This window comes from Equus asinus, chromosome 6 (assembly GCF_041296235.1).
Source record: "Equus asinus isolate D_3611 breed Donkey chromosome 6, EquAss-T2T_v2, whole genome shotgun sequence".
Classification (NCBI taxonomy): Eukaryota; Metazoa; Chordata; class Mammalia; order Perissodactyla; family Equidae; genus Equus; species Equus asinus.
Window position 1 is genome coordinate 40,495,221 of NC_091795.1, and position 17,405 is coordinate 40,512,625.

At 49.1% G+C, this 17,405-nt stretch overlaps 2 protein-coding genes across 3 annotated transcripts; one reads left to right on the forward strand and one right to left on the reverse strand.

The window, feature by feature from the left end:
- Nucleotides 1–1,668: 1,668 nt before the first annotated feature.
- TPRKB (TP53RK binding protein) lies at nt 1,669–7,936 on the forward strand. 2 transcript variants are annotated; one of them, XM_014836619.3, is made up of 5 exons: nt 1,669–1,874; nt 4,084–4,243; nt 5,185–5,307; nt 6,661–6,837; nt 7,646–7,936. In XM_014836619.3, exons 2-5 carry the CDS (start codon nt 4,103–4,105, stop codon nt 7,730–7,732), a joined length of 528 nt encoding a protein of 175 aa, XP_014692105.1. In that variant the 5' UTR covers nt 1,669–1,874; nt 4,084–4,102; the 3' UTR covers nt 7,733–7,936. The 2 variants fall into 2 exon arrangements, with proteins under 2 accessions (XP_014692105.1, XP_014692103.1); XM_014836617.3 differs by having other exon boundaries at nt 1,839–2,417.
- Nucleotides 7,937–12,257: 4,321 nt separating this feature from the next.
- On the reverse strand, nt 12,258–14,276 carry LOC106828286 (putative N-acetyltransferase 8B). Its single transcript, XM_014836622.3, has 2 exons — nt 13,898–14,276; nt 12,258–13,288 (listed from the first exon to the last, which is right to left on the reverse strand). The coding sequence occupies exon 2, from the start codon at nt 13,209–13,211 to the stop codon at nt 12,507–12,509; it is 705 nt and encodes a 234-aa protein (XP_014692108.3). The 5' UTR covers nt 13,212–13,288; nt 13,898–14,276; the 3' UTR covers nt 12,258–12,506.
- Nucleotides 14,277–17,405: the final 3,129 nt, after the last annotated feature.

Genomic DNA, 17,405 nt, shown 5'->3' on the forward strand with positions numbered 1-17,405 from the left:
TCCCTTTGTCCCCTTCCCATTTCAGTTATCAACATGGCTTGTTAAAAATCTAGTCTCCTTTTGCTATCTTGTGTCTCATTTCTTCTCCAACACAGTATAGTTCTGCTTCTGCTCACACAGCACCATTGAAAGTCCTCTGGCTAATGGGACCGGAAACACCCTTGTTTTAAAGCTCTTAAGTGGTCTCTTTAAGCTTTTTAAATTATTATTTTTATTTTAAAAACACATGTGAGTAATTTAAAGTTCAAATAGTTGTATGGAGCTTACCATGAAATAGTGGCCCCATTCCCACTCCTGCCCTACCCAGTTATCACTCCCAAAAGGCAGTCACTAAGTATGTTTGCATTATCTTCCAGTATTTTCCTCCGTATTCAAATACTGTGCTTATATTGCCACCTCTTGATTTTTCAGTTTGTGGTATTGTCTGTTGACCTCCTACTGTGGAGGATGAGGATGTAGCTCTTTTACATCATCTACCCACGCGCACACTTCTGTTCCCCTCATCTTTTCAGTAGTTATTTCCCAGCTTTTGGCTAGATCGGTATTCTAAGTTGATGTCATTTCCTGGGTTACTTTCCTTCTGCTCTGAGCCATCCTGTACATCTTCTGCCACTTTCACCCCCTCACTTTTGCCTCATTTGTGTGCCTCTTTTCCTATAGACCTGTTATTCATCCCCCCAAATCTCTAACACCACTGTAACATTTCTCTTAAATAATATGGATGGAATAAATATCAGTCTTTTTTTTTTTTTTGAAATTTTCCTGGAGCCCTCTTGACCTGTTCCTGGTTGGGTGCTGTATTAGTGTGCTTGGGCTGTTTTAACAAAGTACCAAGACTGAGTGGTTTAAACAACAGAAATTTATTTTCCTACAGTTCTGGAGGCTAGAAGCCTGAGATCAAGGTGTCAGCAGAGTTGGTTTCTCCCGAGGCCTCTCTCCTTAAACAGGCTAAGGCCGTTTACGTCTCAGAGCCTTTGGACTCTCTTTGTTGCCTGGTATGCTGCTCTCCCACATACTCGGAGCTTGCTTCCGGACCTCCTCCGGTCACTGTTCAAATGGCCCTTTTGGGTGAGATCTTTCCTAACCATCCTATTTAAAACAGTAATACCCAGGACCTGGCATTCCCCATTTTCTCTACTTTTTATCATATCCACCCCACAGCTACGTTTGTTATTTACTGTGTATAGACCAAGATGAGCCCCAACCGTAAAGAACGTGGAAAACAATTCTCTACGGCCTGTTTAGGAGACTACCTCCTCTTGCGGCTGATCCATTCAAGGATGACCAATCACATTTCTGAGCCCGGTAGACAAAGGAAGAGCTCGATTTCATTAACATCCTGTCACCTATCTCTTCTTGAGTACCCGAGGCAAATCGCCGATCCTGCTCCCGGAGACCCTCCCTAAACGACTGAACCAAGGGCAAGAAGGAAACTTTGAGTCCCGCCTGCCCTGAAAAAGAACTGTTCGATCTCCAGCAGCGGAGACGTGTGCAGAGGTCATCTGGGCCAAACTTCTTCGCACAGGACGGGAGAAAAATGAGAACGCTTCGTCCAAGGACCCACCCCGCTTAGGGAGGAGGCTGAGACTCGCGCTAGACCCCAGCTTCCGGCCCCGGCCCAAGGGTCGTTTCCGCCCCCCCTCGCCGGAAGTGACGGACGGAGCCGCTGCTTTCCTTCGTGTCCGCTGCGGGAGCCACGCTGGGGAAAAGGGGCCTGCTGGAGGGCGGCCGGAAACCTTGCTCGCGCGGGGATCCGGAAGGACACCGTGGCCTCGGAGAGGGCGGGGATAAGGGGCTGCTGCCTCCGAGCTCCCGGAAGTGGAGGGCTTTGTTTCCGAGGGGAGGGTCTTCCGAGGCGGAGGCGGGGCGCGGCGGTGAGCGCTCCCGGGGCACGAGGAGGACGGGGCGGGTGGAGGAGAGGGCTGGAGGTCGGGGACCGTGAAGGCCGGCCCCGCGCGGCTGTGGCCGCGGGTTTTCGAGACGACGCCTGTGGTTCCCACCAGCCCTGCTTATCAAGCGCCTCCGGAGGCCGGGCCCTGGGCGTGCAGCGCGGAAAGGGCAGGCTCAGTCTCCCTTCTAGGGCTGCGCAGTCCAGTGAGGACGAGCGCCCGCCTCCCGGAAGTCGTGACGGGCTAAGCAGCGGCGCGTAGAATGAGGCTCGGGCCCGGGGTCCTGGGCGCTCGGCGCCGTGCACTCGTCACGGCGGGCGAAGGAGGGAGGAACGAGCCGGGCGCCGCCTGTCCCAGAGGGCAGAGTCGGGGGAGAGCTCGGCCGGGGGCGGGGGCCCGGGTCTGAATGGGACGCCGTGGGGTCAGGCTGGGGCTGTCTCAGGCGGGCTGCGGCAGGACCACAGCGGCCTCACCTTTTCCCAGGATCGCTTTGCCGGGTGGAGACTGCGGGCTAGGAGTGCAGGAATGGTGAGGCGACCCGTCCTAGGGGCCACAGCTGGCGTGGAGGGGTGGTGGCAGTTGGGTGTGGGAAAGAAGTGGACGGGTTAGAATGATGTTTGAAAGGTAAAACTGACAAGTCTTTATGGATTAGATAGGGGATTTGAGTGAGAGCTCGGCGTCGAGCGATGATTCTAAGTTTCTGGCCCAAGTGAGTTAATTATGTCAAATGAAAACTGTTTTGACGTTTGCTAGGGGTCCTTTGTCCGAGGTGTAAAAACAAAACCACAAATTTTTTTTTCTTCGAAATTCTATTTTGTGTGGTCACTATAGGAAATTAGAACATACACACAAAAATATTTCTTATAGGGAGCAATAAGAATTACCTATAGTGCTACCACCCAAGATGCCCTATTTTGGTGCGTTTCCTTCATGTTTTTGTTTTCTGTGTTTATCTTTTTGTACAATTGGGAATATATTCGTTATATCTTTTTGTGTCTTTTTTTTTCTCCCAGTGGACGTTATCGTGACAATGCTGTATGTCAGGACATTATCACAAAAATTTTTTTTCCAGAAGTGAGATGTAATTCCACCAAGTCCGAGAGAACTTTTTGGTGTATTTTCCTTTCAATATTTTTTCTTTTTGTGCACCTTTTTAAAATCCTACAATTTATGCCACATTTTATGTTTTGTTTTCCAGTGAGATGTTTTTGCTTAATATTATTTATTGCTGTTTTCACACATCCTTAACTACTCCTCAAGACGTCAGTTTTTAATGGTGGTTTGGTCACAACCAACCCCTGTATTAGCCAGATAGGTTGTTTTCAGCTCTTTACTGTTAGGATGATGAGAGGGACGTCTTATTACATAAATCCTCAGATTTATTCCTTGAGAAATTCGTTCCTTGAGAAAGAGTCCTAGAAAGGTAACCTGCCAGGTAAAAGGATAAAATGAACCTATCAAATTGCCTCACCCAAATATCTTATTAAGATTTTGATTGAAATGGTTTTAAAGGTTAAATTTTTGCAATACTTAGTTTTTCCATTCAACGATATGGTTATGTTTTCCTAGTTATTCAAGTTGTCAAGTTTTATGCTGCTTTTATGTCTTTGTATACATCCTGTCCTTTCCTTGTTAAACTTTCGTCTGAGAAAGGGCCAGTATTGTTTACTTAGTAATTTTACTCTCTGCTGAAGTTCCATATGTGAAATGAGTATCTTTGAGTCATGTCCTACTTTCTTCTGTAAAATTATTTTCTTTCTTAATGTTTGTGTTTAGGTTCTGCTAAAATATAAATAAAATGGTGAGATCAGAAAGCCTAAAACGTTAAGTTGGAGTGAGGTTTCGTTAATACCATGAGTAACCTGTGGTCTAAAAATTCCTGATAATTTGCTCCCTTTTGTCTGTTGGGGGAGCTGCCCCCAGAAATGCATCAGAGCCTCCCTCATCTGTCCGACCAGGGACCAGGCGGGAACCTTGATCCTTTCCCAGGAATGGTAAAGGAAGCTAGAAACGGCCTAGCGTGCCCAGGAAGACATCTCATGAGGATGCCAAATGTGCTTTTGGGATAGATTTTTCCATTTTAAGAGTTCTTTCATTCTTAAAGTGATTTTAAGTTATTTAGTTGTTAGCAAGGATACTAATGAATTATGCTAACTTTTAAACAAAAGAAGTCTTCTGGTCTTTTGGTCAATAGGATCCTGCTTATCTGTGAAATGCAGTTAACACATCAGCTGGACCTATTTCCCGAATGCAGGGTGACCCTTCTGTTATTTAAAGATGTAAAAAATGCTGGAGACTTGAGAAAAAAGGCCATGGAAGGTGCCATTGCTGGTTCATTAATAAACCCTACAGTGGTAAGTGCAAGAGAGAATGAGTAAGCTATATGGGGCATTTAAGAATATGTTCGTTTTTCGTGATGTCGTAGGCTAGCCTAAAATGGTCATCTTCAGGTAAAAAGTTCTTGTCCAAGCTGTGGAATGGAGTCAGATTTAGCCAACTTTGAACTTAACAGTGAATCGAAGCCAAAGTGCCAGACCCTGCCCTAGGAGGTGTGAAAGGTTGTGGCCCGGCTCTGATGTAATGGCAGATGCCTGGATCTCCATCTTCTCATCTGAACTAGAAAGTCTCTGCAAAGGAGGCATTGCATAGTGGTCAAGAGCACACACAGTGGAATCACGTCACCAGGACTTAATCCCAGCTCTGCCATTTATTGTGACTTTGAGCGAGTGGTAGCCAACCTTTGTACAGTGCTTACTCTGTTCCTGGCTTTGTTCTGAGTGCTTTGCATACACTACTCACTTAATCTTCTCAACAATCCGAGGAAGTAAGTGCTGTGATTATCTGCATCTAGCAGATAAAGCACTAAGGAATTTGCCCAAGCTCCCTTGGTGCTAAGTGACAGAGCTGGGATTCAAACCCAGACAGTGTTTGCCTCAGTTTCCTTATCTATTGCACGTGAATAGTAATGTTGATTTCATAGGGTAGTTTTGAGAATTAAAATAATGCAGGTAAAATGTTTAGAATATGGCCTTTCCCATTATATTAGCCCTCAATAAGTGTTATTGTAAAAATTTTTACTATTTGTCTAAGTTCCTTGCAGCTTTAAAAATTCCCTGATTTTTCTGCACACCCAGGCCCTTGAGGTAGTAATTTTGAAACTAGCGTCCGTAGGAATTGTGATGAAGTGAAAGAGCCTGAAGCTGGCGTTCCCGTGTGACAGGGCATGCATCTGCAGAGCGCCCCCGGGTGCTTTGTGTGCGATTCTTTTTGTAATTCTTTCTGTTCTCTTTGGTAGATTGTCGATCCGTTTCAGATACTTGTGGCAGCAAACAAAGCAGTTCACCTCTACAAATTGGGGAAAATGAAGACAAGAACGCTATCTACTGAAATTATTTTCAACCTCTCCCCAAATAACAATGTAATTAATATGAAACTTACTTTATTCCTGTTGACCTTGTCATGATAGCCTCTGTGCTCCCGGATCTGGGTTGGAGGGTGAATTCCTGTCAGCCTTTTAGTCACAAACCAAAATGATGGTGAAGAGAACTCTGGACAGAGTTGGGGGTTAGCACTGCCTCTTACTAGATGGAGAAGCTTTGGAGTCACTTCACGTGGGCGTAAATGAAAGTTCGGCTAAATTAAGGGAGGATAGTTTGATCTGTCCTTACCATATATGGTCAGGAAGCTCTCAGCAGGCATGGATATTTGTATGTTATGTGCATCTTTCACTCTCCATGTAAACTCCTTGAGGATAGAATCCATGTCTTTTCCATATACCAGAAGGTACTGCCTGGTACCTAGAATGGGCCTTGCACATGCTCACGAATGCAGCCGGTGCACAGGTGTGGTTTGAGATGCTGATAGTAGTCACTTATTGACCTAAAGGCATTCCACCTGTGCCACATTAAAAAAAACCTGAAATTTTGCTGATGAAGTTTTAGAGTAAACTACTATTAACCAAGTACTAATGTCATCAAGAGAAAAATTAGGAAACCTCTGTCATGGTTTAAAATAAAGATTTTGATAAGTTTATAAAATGCAGTTATCTCAGCATAGTAAATTAGCACTCCCTAGTATCTGGAAAAAAATTTACCAGATGATTATTGTTTCTTTGAGATCATTTGAAATAATTCAATAAACTATTCAATTCAGCAAATACCTGTTGAGCTTGTTCTTGTTCCAGTTCCAGTTCTCGGGGCAGAGAAGCAAATGTATCTTCTTCCTCAACACATATGCCTGAGGAAGGCAGATGGACGAGACAAGTTCAAGTGCCCTGAGATGAATGATGTGATGGGAGTGACCTTTCAGATCTTTGGGAACACCAGGGATGCTGTTCGTTCTGTAGGGAGGAGGGTGCAGTGGGGAGTGACATTTGAACTGTCCCTTGGAGGATGAGGGCACTGCAGGCAGAGGACAAAGTGTGAGCACAGGCAAAAAAAAATAGGAAATATGACGGGATCCCCAAACAGTCCAGACTGGCTGGAAGGCAGGAGTGCATGACAAGAGGGTCACTGGAGGCCAGAGGGAGGGGTGTTGGTGAGCCCTGCAGAGAAGTCGGCTTGATTCCTTAGGGATGAGGTGCAGCTTTGAGCAGGGAGTTGTCTAAAGCAGAGCTGGTAGATCTTAGAAAGGGATTGTTGAAGACAACCTGTAGGCAGAGAGAACCGTGAAGATAGGAAAATTCAGAATCTGACCGGGGAAGAGGGCTGATGGGGAAATGTGTCAGATACAGAAACTACTACTGGTTTTGTTGTCTTTTTTCTCCTCTTAGATTTCAGAGGCTTTGAAAAGATTTGGTATCTCAGCAAATGACACTTCAATTCTAGTTGTTTACATTGAAGAGGGAGAAAAACAAATAAATCAAGAATACCTAATAGCTCAGGTAGAAGGTCTTCAAGTTTCTCTGAAAAACCTTCCTGAAGTAACAAATATTACAGAAGTCAGAAAGGTCTGTGAATCCATATTTTTAGAAAGCATGTGATAAATGAGGACTAACGCTGATGCTGTTGGCATATTGATCACCAATGCTGCTGGGTTGTTTTTTTTTTTTTTTTTCAAAGATTGGGCCCTGAGCTAACATCTATTCCCTGTCTTTTTTTTTTCTTCTCCCCAAAGCCCCCCAGTACATAATTGTATATTCTAGTTGTGAATCTTTGGTTGTGGTATGTGGGACACCGCCTCAGCGTGGCCTGATGAGTGGTGCCATGTCCGCGCCCAGGATCCGAACTGGCAAAACCCTGGGCTGCTGAAGCGGAGCGCTCGAACTTAACCACACAGCCACGGGGCCCGCTTCTGTTTCTTTGCACTTTTAAGAAAGGTTAATTAAAAATTACTTTAAAAATGATTATAGATGCAAAGAATTGGGAGATGCAGATATATGTAAAATACAGACTTAGTTGACAACAGCATTCTCCACTTTAATTAAAGAATAGATAACTTTAACTATCAAGGTTACATAGTGCATTTCAAATGTAAAATAAAGTGAAGTTAACGTCTAGGTGTATGCGTTTAACATTGGTATGCATGTGGCTTCTGCGTTCAGAGTTATCACCATAACTAGTTTAAAGGGAACTTTTGACATTAAGTGATGAATTGTCATCTACTTTGCACATTATAATCAAATTTGTGATTTGTGATTTCATACCATTAACCTAATAATCGAATGGTAAATAATTTTACTTGTACATGTTTGTATAATGAAAATTAGTGATGTGTGAATATATCACTGTGTCATAATTTGTCTTTTATTTTTACAGATATATAAACTGTCTTCACAAGAAGAAAGTATTGGGACATTATTGGATGGTATCGTTTGTAGAATGTCAACAAAAGATGTTTTGTGAAATGACAGAAATACTAACAAAAATTTTCAGCATTTATAAAAAAACATTGATTTTCCTTTCTTGATTATAAAATTAATGTATGTTCATGGTAGAAAATTTTAATTTTAAAACACAGACATAAAAAAGATATAAAAAAACAGAAAAAAACATTCCTAGTCCTAACTCTTAATAATTTAAAAGATCAACACTGTGAGTATTATTTGTTATTGTCTTCTAGTCTCTTATTTCTCTTGAACTGTATTTTATTTTTAAAGAATTGGGGTAATGGCAAACATTTCTTAGATGTCTGCAGTGTACTGGGTGCTTGCCGTAGTGGTTTTATATCCATCAGCTCACATCCCTGCCCTGACTTCCGGCTGTTCCAGCATTCCCCTTCCAAGCATCCTGGTTCTCAGTCTTTTACATGGAAAAATTCACCTAATTCACACAGCTTAGGAGGTAGACACTGTCATTACCCCCATTTTACACACATGGCAACTAAAAGATAGAAATAATAAGTAATTTGCCCAAGATCGTACAGCTAGTGTAACCCAAGCCAACTCAGGCTTATTTAACGGAAGCTCCTGGAGAGAACACCCCCTCCCTGGACCTCCCGTCAGGGCTCCCAGAACCCAGCCTCGATCAGCGTCCTGGACTTCCACTGAGAGCTCCTGACTGAAAGAGACAACGGGGAGAATAACAGCAGATCGTTCCAAGGGGAAGAAGGTAGGCAGGCAGGTAATGTGTTCAGAAATCCTAGGACAAGCTCCCAGCTCTACGGAAATCTTCTCTGACCTAACTGTCAACTAGTTCTCTGAGAAAGGGAGACGGTCTCAGGTCCCAACACTCAGATTAGGAAAACTCACGCAGATTTTATAGATGTGGATCATCAAAGGGACTCATTAAGAAGGTGTGGGCAGGCAGAGGGGACAAGGCATGGGACAGGAACCCGGCATACGACTGCCCAGAGGCCTGAAGCGAGGTGGAGGCAGAGGTCCCAAGAACCAGACCCTGGAGCTGAGGAGACAGGCTGCCCCCAGAGGTCTAGGGACAGAGCCAGCCCAGGGGACCTTGCAGGAGGGCGCCTCACTCTCTTCCTCCCTCCCGTCTCCTGCCAGCCTCCTCCCTCCACACACACTGTGAAACCCAGGCAGAAGCCAAGGAGAAGGGAGGACCTCTTGCTGGTACAGAATACCTCATCCTCAAACTGAACAAATTACTTCTTAGCCGCAGAAAAGGGAAGGGGAAGTTTGGAGTCCGCATTCTAGGCTTTCTTACTGCTGGGACCGACTCACTGACCTCTGAAATGATCTTGACCTCAGCCTCCTTCCTTCCTACTCTCTAGAAAATTATCAGTCTCCTACGCTTGCCTGAGTGGTCTCTGCACAAATCAGAAATCTGATTTTTCTCTTCCCCAGAAGCCACTGTCTGCAGTACCCACTGCCCACAGCCCCAGGCACCTTCTGCTCTCATATCCTCCCCATTCCCATCCCTTCTCTCTTCAGTCTCTCTGTCCCACTAATACACACACACACACACACACAGAGCCACATCCAAGCTCCGCCAAAGTCCCAGGATGACAGGCACGGACCATGACCTTTTGATTCCTCAGGGGTCAGTGCTTTGCTCTGCAGCAAGAGGGTACAGGTGTCCTCAAGGCGTCTCCTACCAGCTGACTTGGGGTTAAAAGCGGCCCCTCCATCCCCACTCTGAGAGGTGAGGGCTGACTCATGGCATGGCAGCAACTCTCCCAGTGGAAAACTCTCAGCATCTTTGCTCTCCCCAGCACTTTGTAGGCTCCTTGGGAATTGGAGCCATCTAAACTCTTCCTTTTTTTCTCATTTCTTCTATCTTTTGTAAAGTAGAATTTCACGTAACACACAATTAGTGTTAATTAGTGTAAAGTGTGCAGTTCAGTGGCATTTACTACATTCACAGCATTGCACAGCCACCACCTAAATCGAGTCTCAAAATGTTTTCGTCACCCCAAAAGAAAACCTGTTCTCGTGAGGCCATCGCTCCCCATTTTCCCTTGCCCCCAAACCCTGGTAACTCCTAAGCATCTCCGATAACCTTTGGAATTTCAATGTTAGGACCACTGATCTCTCGGGCAAATCTCCGATGTATCCAATCTGTGCCTGGGTCTGAAGCTCGTTTCATTTCCAGTTCCCTGCAGCCCGCTCTCTCGACCCAATGCGCTCCCACAATTCACAGACACAGGTGCGTTCACTTGGCCAGCTGTGGGCCCCATACCCAAATCCTTCAGGAAAGACCCGCCTAAAACTCCTTTGGCAGTGAGTGTGGGTTTGGTCTGGGAAGATGACCCAAGATGATCACAAGCCAGGGTGGGCCTGCCCTCTGGCCCCAGCTGATAGAGCTCTCCAGCAGCCTCATCAGGGACAAGCACGCAATTTGGAGCACCGACCAGCAGAGGACACCCGTTACTTCCTCTGCCTGAGCAGAAGCCAGAGACTCATGGGAGGCTGGTTGCCATGTTGCATTTAGAGGAAACGGCTCGGGATTAATACTACTGTGCTAATATTAATTGTGTAGGCATAGAAATTTCATATTGACACTTCTCAAATCCTGCCGGCAACGATCTGCTGCTGGTCTGGGGACCACCCTTGAATGCAAGGGACTAAAAAGCAATAACGGCCAGAATAAAAGTAGGAAGAACTGCATTCTCCCTGTAGAACCACTTATCCCTGCCACTCGGCTGAAAGGGGAGGAGTTGAACCAACAAGGACAGTGAGTGTGGGAGAGGTGGAAGGAGAATGTTCCAGCCAGGGGGAACAGCATGGGCGAAGGCCTCAAGCAGAAAGAGAGCTTCAGTTTAGTGAAAGGCCCAGCACACGCTCAGTGTGTGTGGGCAGTGAGTGCAGGGGATCTGGGCAGGGCATGGACAAGCTCTGTTCCTGGTTCTGAATTTTCAGGAGCAGAAGCCCTGTCTCCTCGGGGAAGCCCTCCACCGACGAGTGGGTTGGTGTCCTTTTGATGTCCTTCCTTGATGCCCAGGACTTCCCTCAACCCCACACTTAACGACAAGATCTCTGCACTTGCCCCTCCTTGGTCTCTGTGCCTCTTCTGCCCTGTAAGCCCCTGGAGGGCGTGCTCCATGTCTGCTGAGATTAGTAAAACCATTCAATTCATATTTATGAACATCTAAGGAACGGGACTCCTGCGAGCATGCCTCTTCCAAAGTATCAACTGGTGCCAACTTGTAAAGTCCTTCAGAGGGGCTGCCAGGCAGGGCACGGAGACCCGGAGGGAGCAGCAGCAGAGGGTGGCGCCTGGCTCTTGCTGGCCCCCTCAGGGAGACTGGGCCCCAGGCCCCGCCAGTCAATAGAAGCTGGACCACAACCCGGGGAGCCACACAAGCTGGATTGAAAGGAGCAGGGATCTAGTTGAACAGGTGATTCGATGACATGGTGGCGTTTTCAGAGAAGCACGAGGGGAAGGTGCAAAGGCAACAGGCCTGGAGGGGTAGATGGCCTGGCAGAGGGGACTCTGGGGATCCCCAAGGGCGAGGAGAAAGTGACCAGAAAGGAGGGGACAGAGGTGAGGCCCGCGGTCTTGGACAACAAAACATGAATGTTTGGAGCCACCCCATGACTTGGTGACAGGTCCCCATCCAGGTGAAGTGTGCCTGGAACAGCGCCAGTTTGCAGGATTGGGCCTGGTTTGTGGCCTGGCTGACCCTTCAGAGAAGAAAGCAATGAGCAGGGGACACTGTGTGTGTCACCAAACTCCAGACTGAAAGGGCACTTGGACCTCCTGGGTCATGAGGGGACTCACCAGACCCTGGGACTCAGCCTGTGGGTTGGGGGACCGGGAGAGGCTCCAGACTCCGTGGGGGCTCAGCCAGTGCAGGTGGTGCCCTAGCTGGAAAGGGTGCACGGTGCTGCCTGGACCAGCCCCCCTCCCACTGTGTCAGAGGCTTCCGGGGCCCAGCGGTCAGGCCTGAGGCACCTGTGGAAATCTGCTCTCTGAGCATTTGGGGACAGGGGTGCGGTCACATGTGTGGCAGACCCGGGGCCTTGCCTATCCCATTTCCTCTCCCTGTATACGCATCTTCCCGGCGTCCCCTCAGGCATTCGTGGCCACAAGCTGGGGTCTGGCAGTGGGATGTGGGTGGTGCCTCTTCTCGGTCATGCCCCTCTCCAAGTCCCACACTCCGTCCCTGGCTGCCATCTTCCCCTTTAGCGGCAGAGACCTTGACGCCATAGCACACGGATGGCCTCCTTCTTCTCCACACCCTCTGCCTCGAGACTTTCAGCTCCTCTCACTGAAGCAGTGGGTCCACTTCTCTCCCCTGAGTCTGGGAAGTCAGCAGAGGGGACACCTGCAGAAGCTGCAACCAGCACTGGCTTGAGTCTGCTTTGCTCTTGCTCAACTGCCATGACCTTAAAACCATGCTGAGCTGGCCTGTTGCAAGCCAGCAGCCCACTCTGTCTGTCACGTCAGCCCACCCAGGACCTGTGAACAAGGCTGTCTGACACCAAAGAGCTGCCCAGACAAGCCCAGCCGAGATGCTGACCCACAGACTCATGAGCTAAAGACATGTTTATTAGTATTTCGTAAGAATTTTACATGCCACGTTGCTGTGGCAGTAGATAAATGAACCAGTGGCACCCCAGCAACACTGAATGGAGCAGAGCCACTCCACCCCCAACCACGCAGGATTTCTATGTGAATGAACAGGAAGCAATGACTGTGCTGTCGCAGTGACATTCCGGGGTTGGCCTGTTCCTGAAGCAGAGCTGGTCCTCCCCTGACTGGTGCACCAGGAGACAGCTCAGGGGGCGCCTCCCTGCCCCGGTGCAGGAGAGACCCGAGCAGAGGGCAGATGGTAGATGAAATGAATTACAGGGACAGCCATTAGCCTGAAGCGATGGAAGCCCAAGGACTGGTGTGTTTCCTGGAAGCCCATGCTCTGGTACAGGGCCAGTGCGGAGGACTGCATCATGGTGGTGCAGAGGATGACTTCACTGTAGCCCTGGTCCCTTGCAAACTGGAGGACAGTCCTGACCAGGGCTTTCGCTATCCCCTGACCACGGTGCTCCAAGGCCACTCTTAGGCGAAGCAGCTCCACCTGCTTTTTCTGCAGCGTGGGCTCCTCAACGGGCACAGCTCCCACCGTGCCCACCACCTGCCCCTCGGACTCAACCACCCAGAAGCAGGAGCCACGCTCACTGAAGTAGTATTTGGTGATGTCAGACAAGTCTGTCTGTAAAAACTTGACAATGTGCTGAGTCCAACTGTAGTTGGCAAGAAACCACAGGGTAGTGAGGAAGGTGAGGCTGGCCATGAGGGCCAGGAGCCAGGACCCAGAGACCAGGAACACTGCTAGGGGCCCCCCAAGCAAGAGCACGAGGTTTCGCCGCAGTTTCAGGGTGTGGCGAAAGGTGGCAGGGACGTGCTCGGCCATCCCCTGGGAGAACAAGCCCAAGACACGTTTGCGGTCGCTCTCCTGGTATTTGCGGATGTGATAAGGAGCCATGGCAGCCTTCTTGTCTGAGTCTGCAAGTCAGTGGAGAGAGAGTGGGCTAGGTGTCCCTGCACACCTTCCCGGCAGCCCTGCAGAGGACAGAGGAAGCCATGTGAGTGCCCCCATCTCTCCCACCTCCCAGGGACAGGGCAGACCCTGCTGCAGGGTGGGTCTTTCTGCTCCTGCCCCAGAGGAAGTGGGCCAGGGCCACTGGGACAAGGAGTCGGCTCAGAAGACTGTATTTCAGCCTGGCTACATCCCTTTCAAGCTGTGTGCCCTTGGGCATGTCACGTATCTTGCCTAGCTCTGTGTCTTCAACTGTAGAACAGGCCAACATAAAGCCTTCGTTCTGGGCTTTCTTGAGATTTTAATGAAATACCATGCAATGCTCCCCTCCACCCCCCTTCCCCTCTTACTGGCTCTCTCAGCTTATTGATACACTGGGGTAGCAGGTCCGGTTATCAGATGGTCCACACGTCCCCTGCCTTTTGTTTCCTTTTCAAGGACCATACATTTCTGGACTCTCCTGTGTCTAAGTACAAGTTGCAGCAAAGGCTCCTTCCACCTTTATTGCAAACTTTCAGGCTGCCGTGGTGGCATAAGAGCAAACACTGAAAATGGCCCAGCCCTGAGAGCCACAGGAGGGTCTGGGGCCAGGCCACTCTCAGAGCACTGTCCTTCCACCCACGTCCTCTCACCTGCTCTCACAAGGGCCTTGACTGTCCAAGGCGTCCTCGGTGGGGCCACGGCCCTCAAACTCCAACCAGCATCCCGGAGAGACTGGACAGGAACTCTCCAGCTCTGGGGAGCAGGTCCATTGATGCCACTTCATTGGCTGGCTCATGGACATTTGACAATCATAAACCCAGGATCAAGGAGCCGGGCTGTGACAGAGCGCAGAGCCCATCCTCCATTCACCTGTGTGACTATCAGGGCAGCAGCCTGCAGCGGGGCCGCAGGGTCTGAGCTGCTCAGGGTCCTTGCTCTTGTGGACAGTCTAGACCCCTTGTCCTCTGGTGGTTCCAGCCTGGAGCATCACCCACCTGGCCACTTGGTGCTCTCTGATCTCCAACCTCTGGCCCTTCCCTCACCTCCTAGGAACCTCGGGAATGCACCCCCCCCCCTTCATATGCCCTGTTCAAAGTCCAGGTCCCCCTGGCTGGGCAGACTGGGTCCTTCACAGCTGGGCTTTTCCCTGCCTAGACTTTACCGGTTCCAAAAAATTGATCCTTTGTAATTGCTCCACTTGCCTTATCCGGCTCTACTTCCCTTCATTTGTTCATTCATTCTTTCCTTCATTTATTCATTCAAGGTACTATTATGTATGCTGCTCCTGCTCTGTGCCAGACATCCTTTCAGCTCCGACGATGTTGACACAGAACTGACGGGCATCGGTACAGTGTGCAGCTGGTGTCTGTTCTGGTCCTTGGTCCAGAGTGTGCCATAACAGTCATTGCATAGTTTGCACTGAGATGTAGCAGTCACTGAAACAGGCAGAAACCAAACACAACAGGAAAACCTCTTCTGTGTGGAACCTCAATGCTGTGAGTGGGGACGATGGAGCGGGAGGATGCTTCTCACCCAAAGATCAGCTTGCATCTCTCCCAATAGCCCTCATCTCACACACCAGGAACGTCCCCAGCTCTACGTTCTCAGGGCTTCCTGGAGCCATGACCAGCTTTACAATCAGGCATTGGTTCTGTCCAGCGCTCAATGGGGGCCGGCACCCTGTGGGCAGTGGGGCTCAAGCAGAGAGCTGGGCAGACACAGGTTCTTCCCTCCAAGAAGCTCCTCAGAAGCCATCAGTGATGGGGGGACGTGTGGCCCCCTCTCACACCTGTGGGGATGGCTGGGCGGGAGATGTTTCAGCGGCCCTGACAGTGTACTGGGGGCATCCAGGGGAGGACCCTGGAGGAGAGTCCAGAAGGAGGGGTAGGACTGAGCAAGGCAGAGAGAAGGGGAGCCTTCCAAGCTGAGGGAACAGAGGCATGAAGACCCTGAGGCCGGACAAAGGCAAGGCTTTCATGGAAAGACAGTGACACGGCCCCTGAAGGTGTCAGAGAGTGAGGATGGCAGTGGCCTGGCCATGACGGCCTGAGGTCCAGGTTAAGGAGTTGGACTCTGTTCCAAGAACTCCATGAGGCTATTATATGCTTTTAGCTGAGGCGGGACCTAACCAGCAGGGGGTGTGAGTGGGTGGGTGGGGATATGTTTGTCACTCTGGCTACATGTGGAGAATGGATGGAAAGATGGCAAGAGGCAGAAATGGAAGCACATTTTCCACCCCCACCCACAGAGGCTAGTGCCACAGACCAGACAGAGGAGGCCCCCAGGTACAGATATGCAGCCTGCTCACTGTACAGAGCACCTGGCCAGGAGGGCGAGTGGCAACTAGAATCGACCTTGACTCCTCTCACCACGCCGTGAGCCGTGGCACAGAGCTGAGTCTGGACAAAGGAAAAGGCACCTTTTCGTTACTCGCTCAAAGGCATGGCTGCCCACTGGACTGTGCATCCAATGGGCTGTGTCTGTGTGAGCGCATGACTGTCCTATGTTCACAAAGGACCCTTCCGGGCTACTCGAGGCCCTCGAGAGAAAGTGGTGGCTTGGCCCAGAGCAGGGAGATGGAAATGATAAAACCTGGCCCAACTGGAGGGGCATCTTGGGGGGCAGAAATGGCAGGAGGTAGTAATGATCCAAATGGAAAGAGGACAAGGAAGGTGTCCAAGTTGACAGCCAGATTTCTGGTAACAGCATTGAGGAGGACGCTGGTGAGGACCAGACTAAGAGAGAAGGATCATGATGACCCTAAAGGTGCCATCCTGCAGCCTTCCTAATCGGAAACCAGAAGCTGGCAGCTGGAATCCTGGGCCGTGGATGGACACTGCTGAGGTTCTGGATTTGGGCCCCAACAAGGCCACAGGGTAGAGTTGAATGAACACAAAGTCTGGGTGGTGTGTGCATGGGAGTTTGTGAGGTTGTTTTCAGTACATTTCAACATTTTCTTGAGACATTTCCATGTTAAGTAACATGAACTAGGAGTCAACAGAGGAGAACAAAGGGCTCCAAAGTGCAGGTGCGTGTTCCTCATGAGTCTGTCGAACATTAACCCTCAGGAACCTCGCAGTGCAGCCCAGGGGCCAGAGGTCTGTGACCTGACCCCGCCCTCCATCTGCCTGTATCCTCAGGGCCTCTGTGGCTTCCTCAACACCCAGTGCCCTGGGAACACTCAGGCTTTTCATCCTTCCTCACAGCCGTGAACAATGATGTTGAGGATTTAGTGTCACGAAAAACAAAAGTCAAAATATAGCACCACACAATACAAGGTTACGAAACAGCGTGTTTGAATTCACGTTTGTTAAAACGTACCTTACGAATATTGTGGCCCTCAAGCAGGCAGGGGAAACGCCTGAGTTTGCCAAATGTTGGCAGCAGCCGTCTCTGGAGAGGGGACCTGCGAGGGATTCTCCGTGTGGGGAGGAAGGCAGGACGTCCTAGCACGTTTTCAGAAGACGAACGAGGATGGGAACCTACGTGTCTCTGCCTCAGCCGACTCCTAGAGGGCAAGGCACCTTAGAGGCCTACAGGGAATGTGGGACTATTAGTTCATTCTATGGTTTTATTTTATTGTATTTACTTATTTATTTATTTTTAGGAAGATTAGTCCTGAGCTAACATCTGCCGCCAGTCCACCTTTTTTTGAGGAGGAAGACTAGCCCTGTGCTAGCATCCGTGCCCATCTCCTCTACTTTATATGTGGGACGCCTACCACAGCATGGCTTGATAAGTGGTGCCGTGTCCGCACCCGGGATCCGAACCAGCAAACCCCGGGCCGTCGAAGCAGAACCTGTGCACTTAACTGCTTTGCCACCAGGCCGGCCCCTATGATTTTATTTTTTAACTAATCAAGGTAATGTGAACAATTGAGTGGCACCTAGCACCTTCACAATGGGATGCAAACCCCATCAGGTTCCCAAGCATTTTCATCACCCAAAGGAAACCCCTTCCCCATTAAGCAGTCACTCCCTGTCCCCTCCTCCCAGCCCCTAGCCACCACTAATCAGCTTCCTGTCTCTATGGATTTACCTATTCTAGAAATTTCCTTCAAATGGAGTCATGCAATCTGTGAACCTTATGTTCAGCTTCTTTTTTGTTTTCTTTTCTCTCACTCTCTTTTTTTTTTGGTGAGGAAGATTGGCCCTGAGG

What these genes read in the sequence shown, in the direction of transcription:
- LOC106828286 (XM_014836622.3), bottom strand. Translation starts at nt 13,211, where the DNA reads ATGGCTCCTTATCACATCCGCAAATACCAGGAGAGCGACCGCAAACGT.
- TPRKB (XM_014836617.3), top strand. Translation starts at nt 2,296, where the DNA reads ATGGGACGCCGTGGGGTCAGGCTGGGGCTGTCTCAGGCGGGCTGCGGC. An exon ending in ACCTCTCCCCAAATAACAAT is followed by an intron (nt 5,308 to 6,660) that starts GTAATTAATATG and finishes TTCTCCTCTTAG; the next exon opens with ATTTCAGAGGCTTTGAAAAG. An exon ending in ATATTACAGAAGTCAGAAAG is followed by an intron (nt 6,838 to 7,645) that starts GTCTGTGAATCC and finishes TTATTTTTACAG; the next exon opens with ATATATAAACTGTCTTCACA.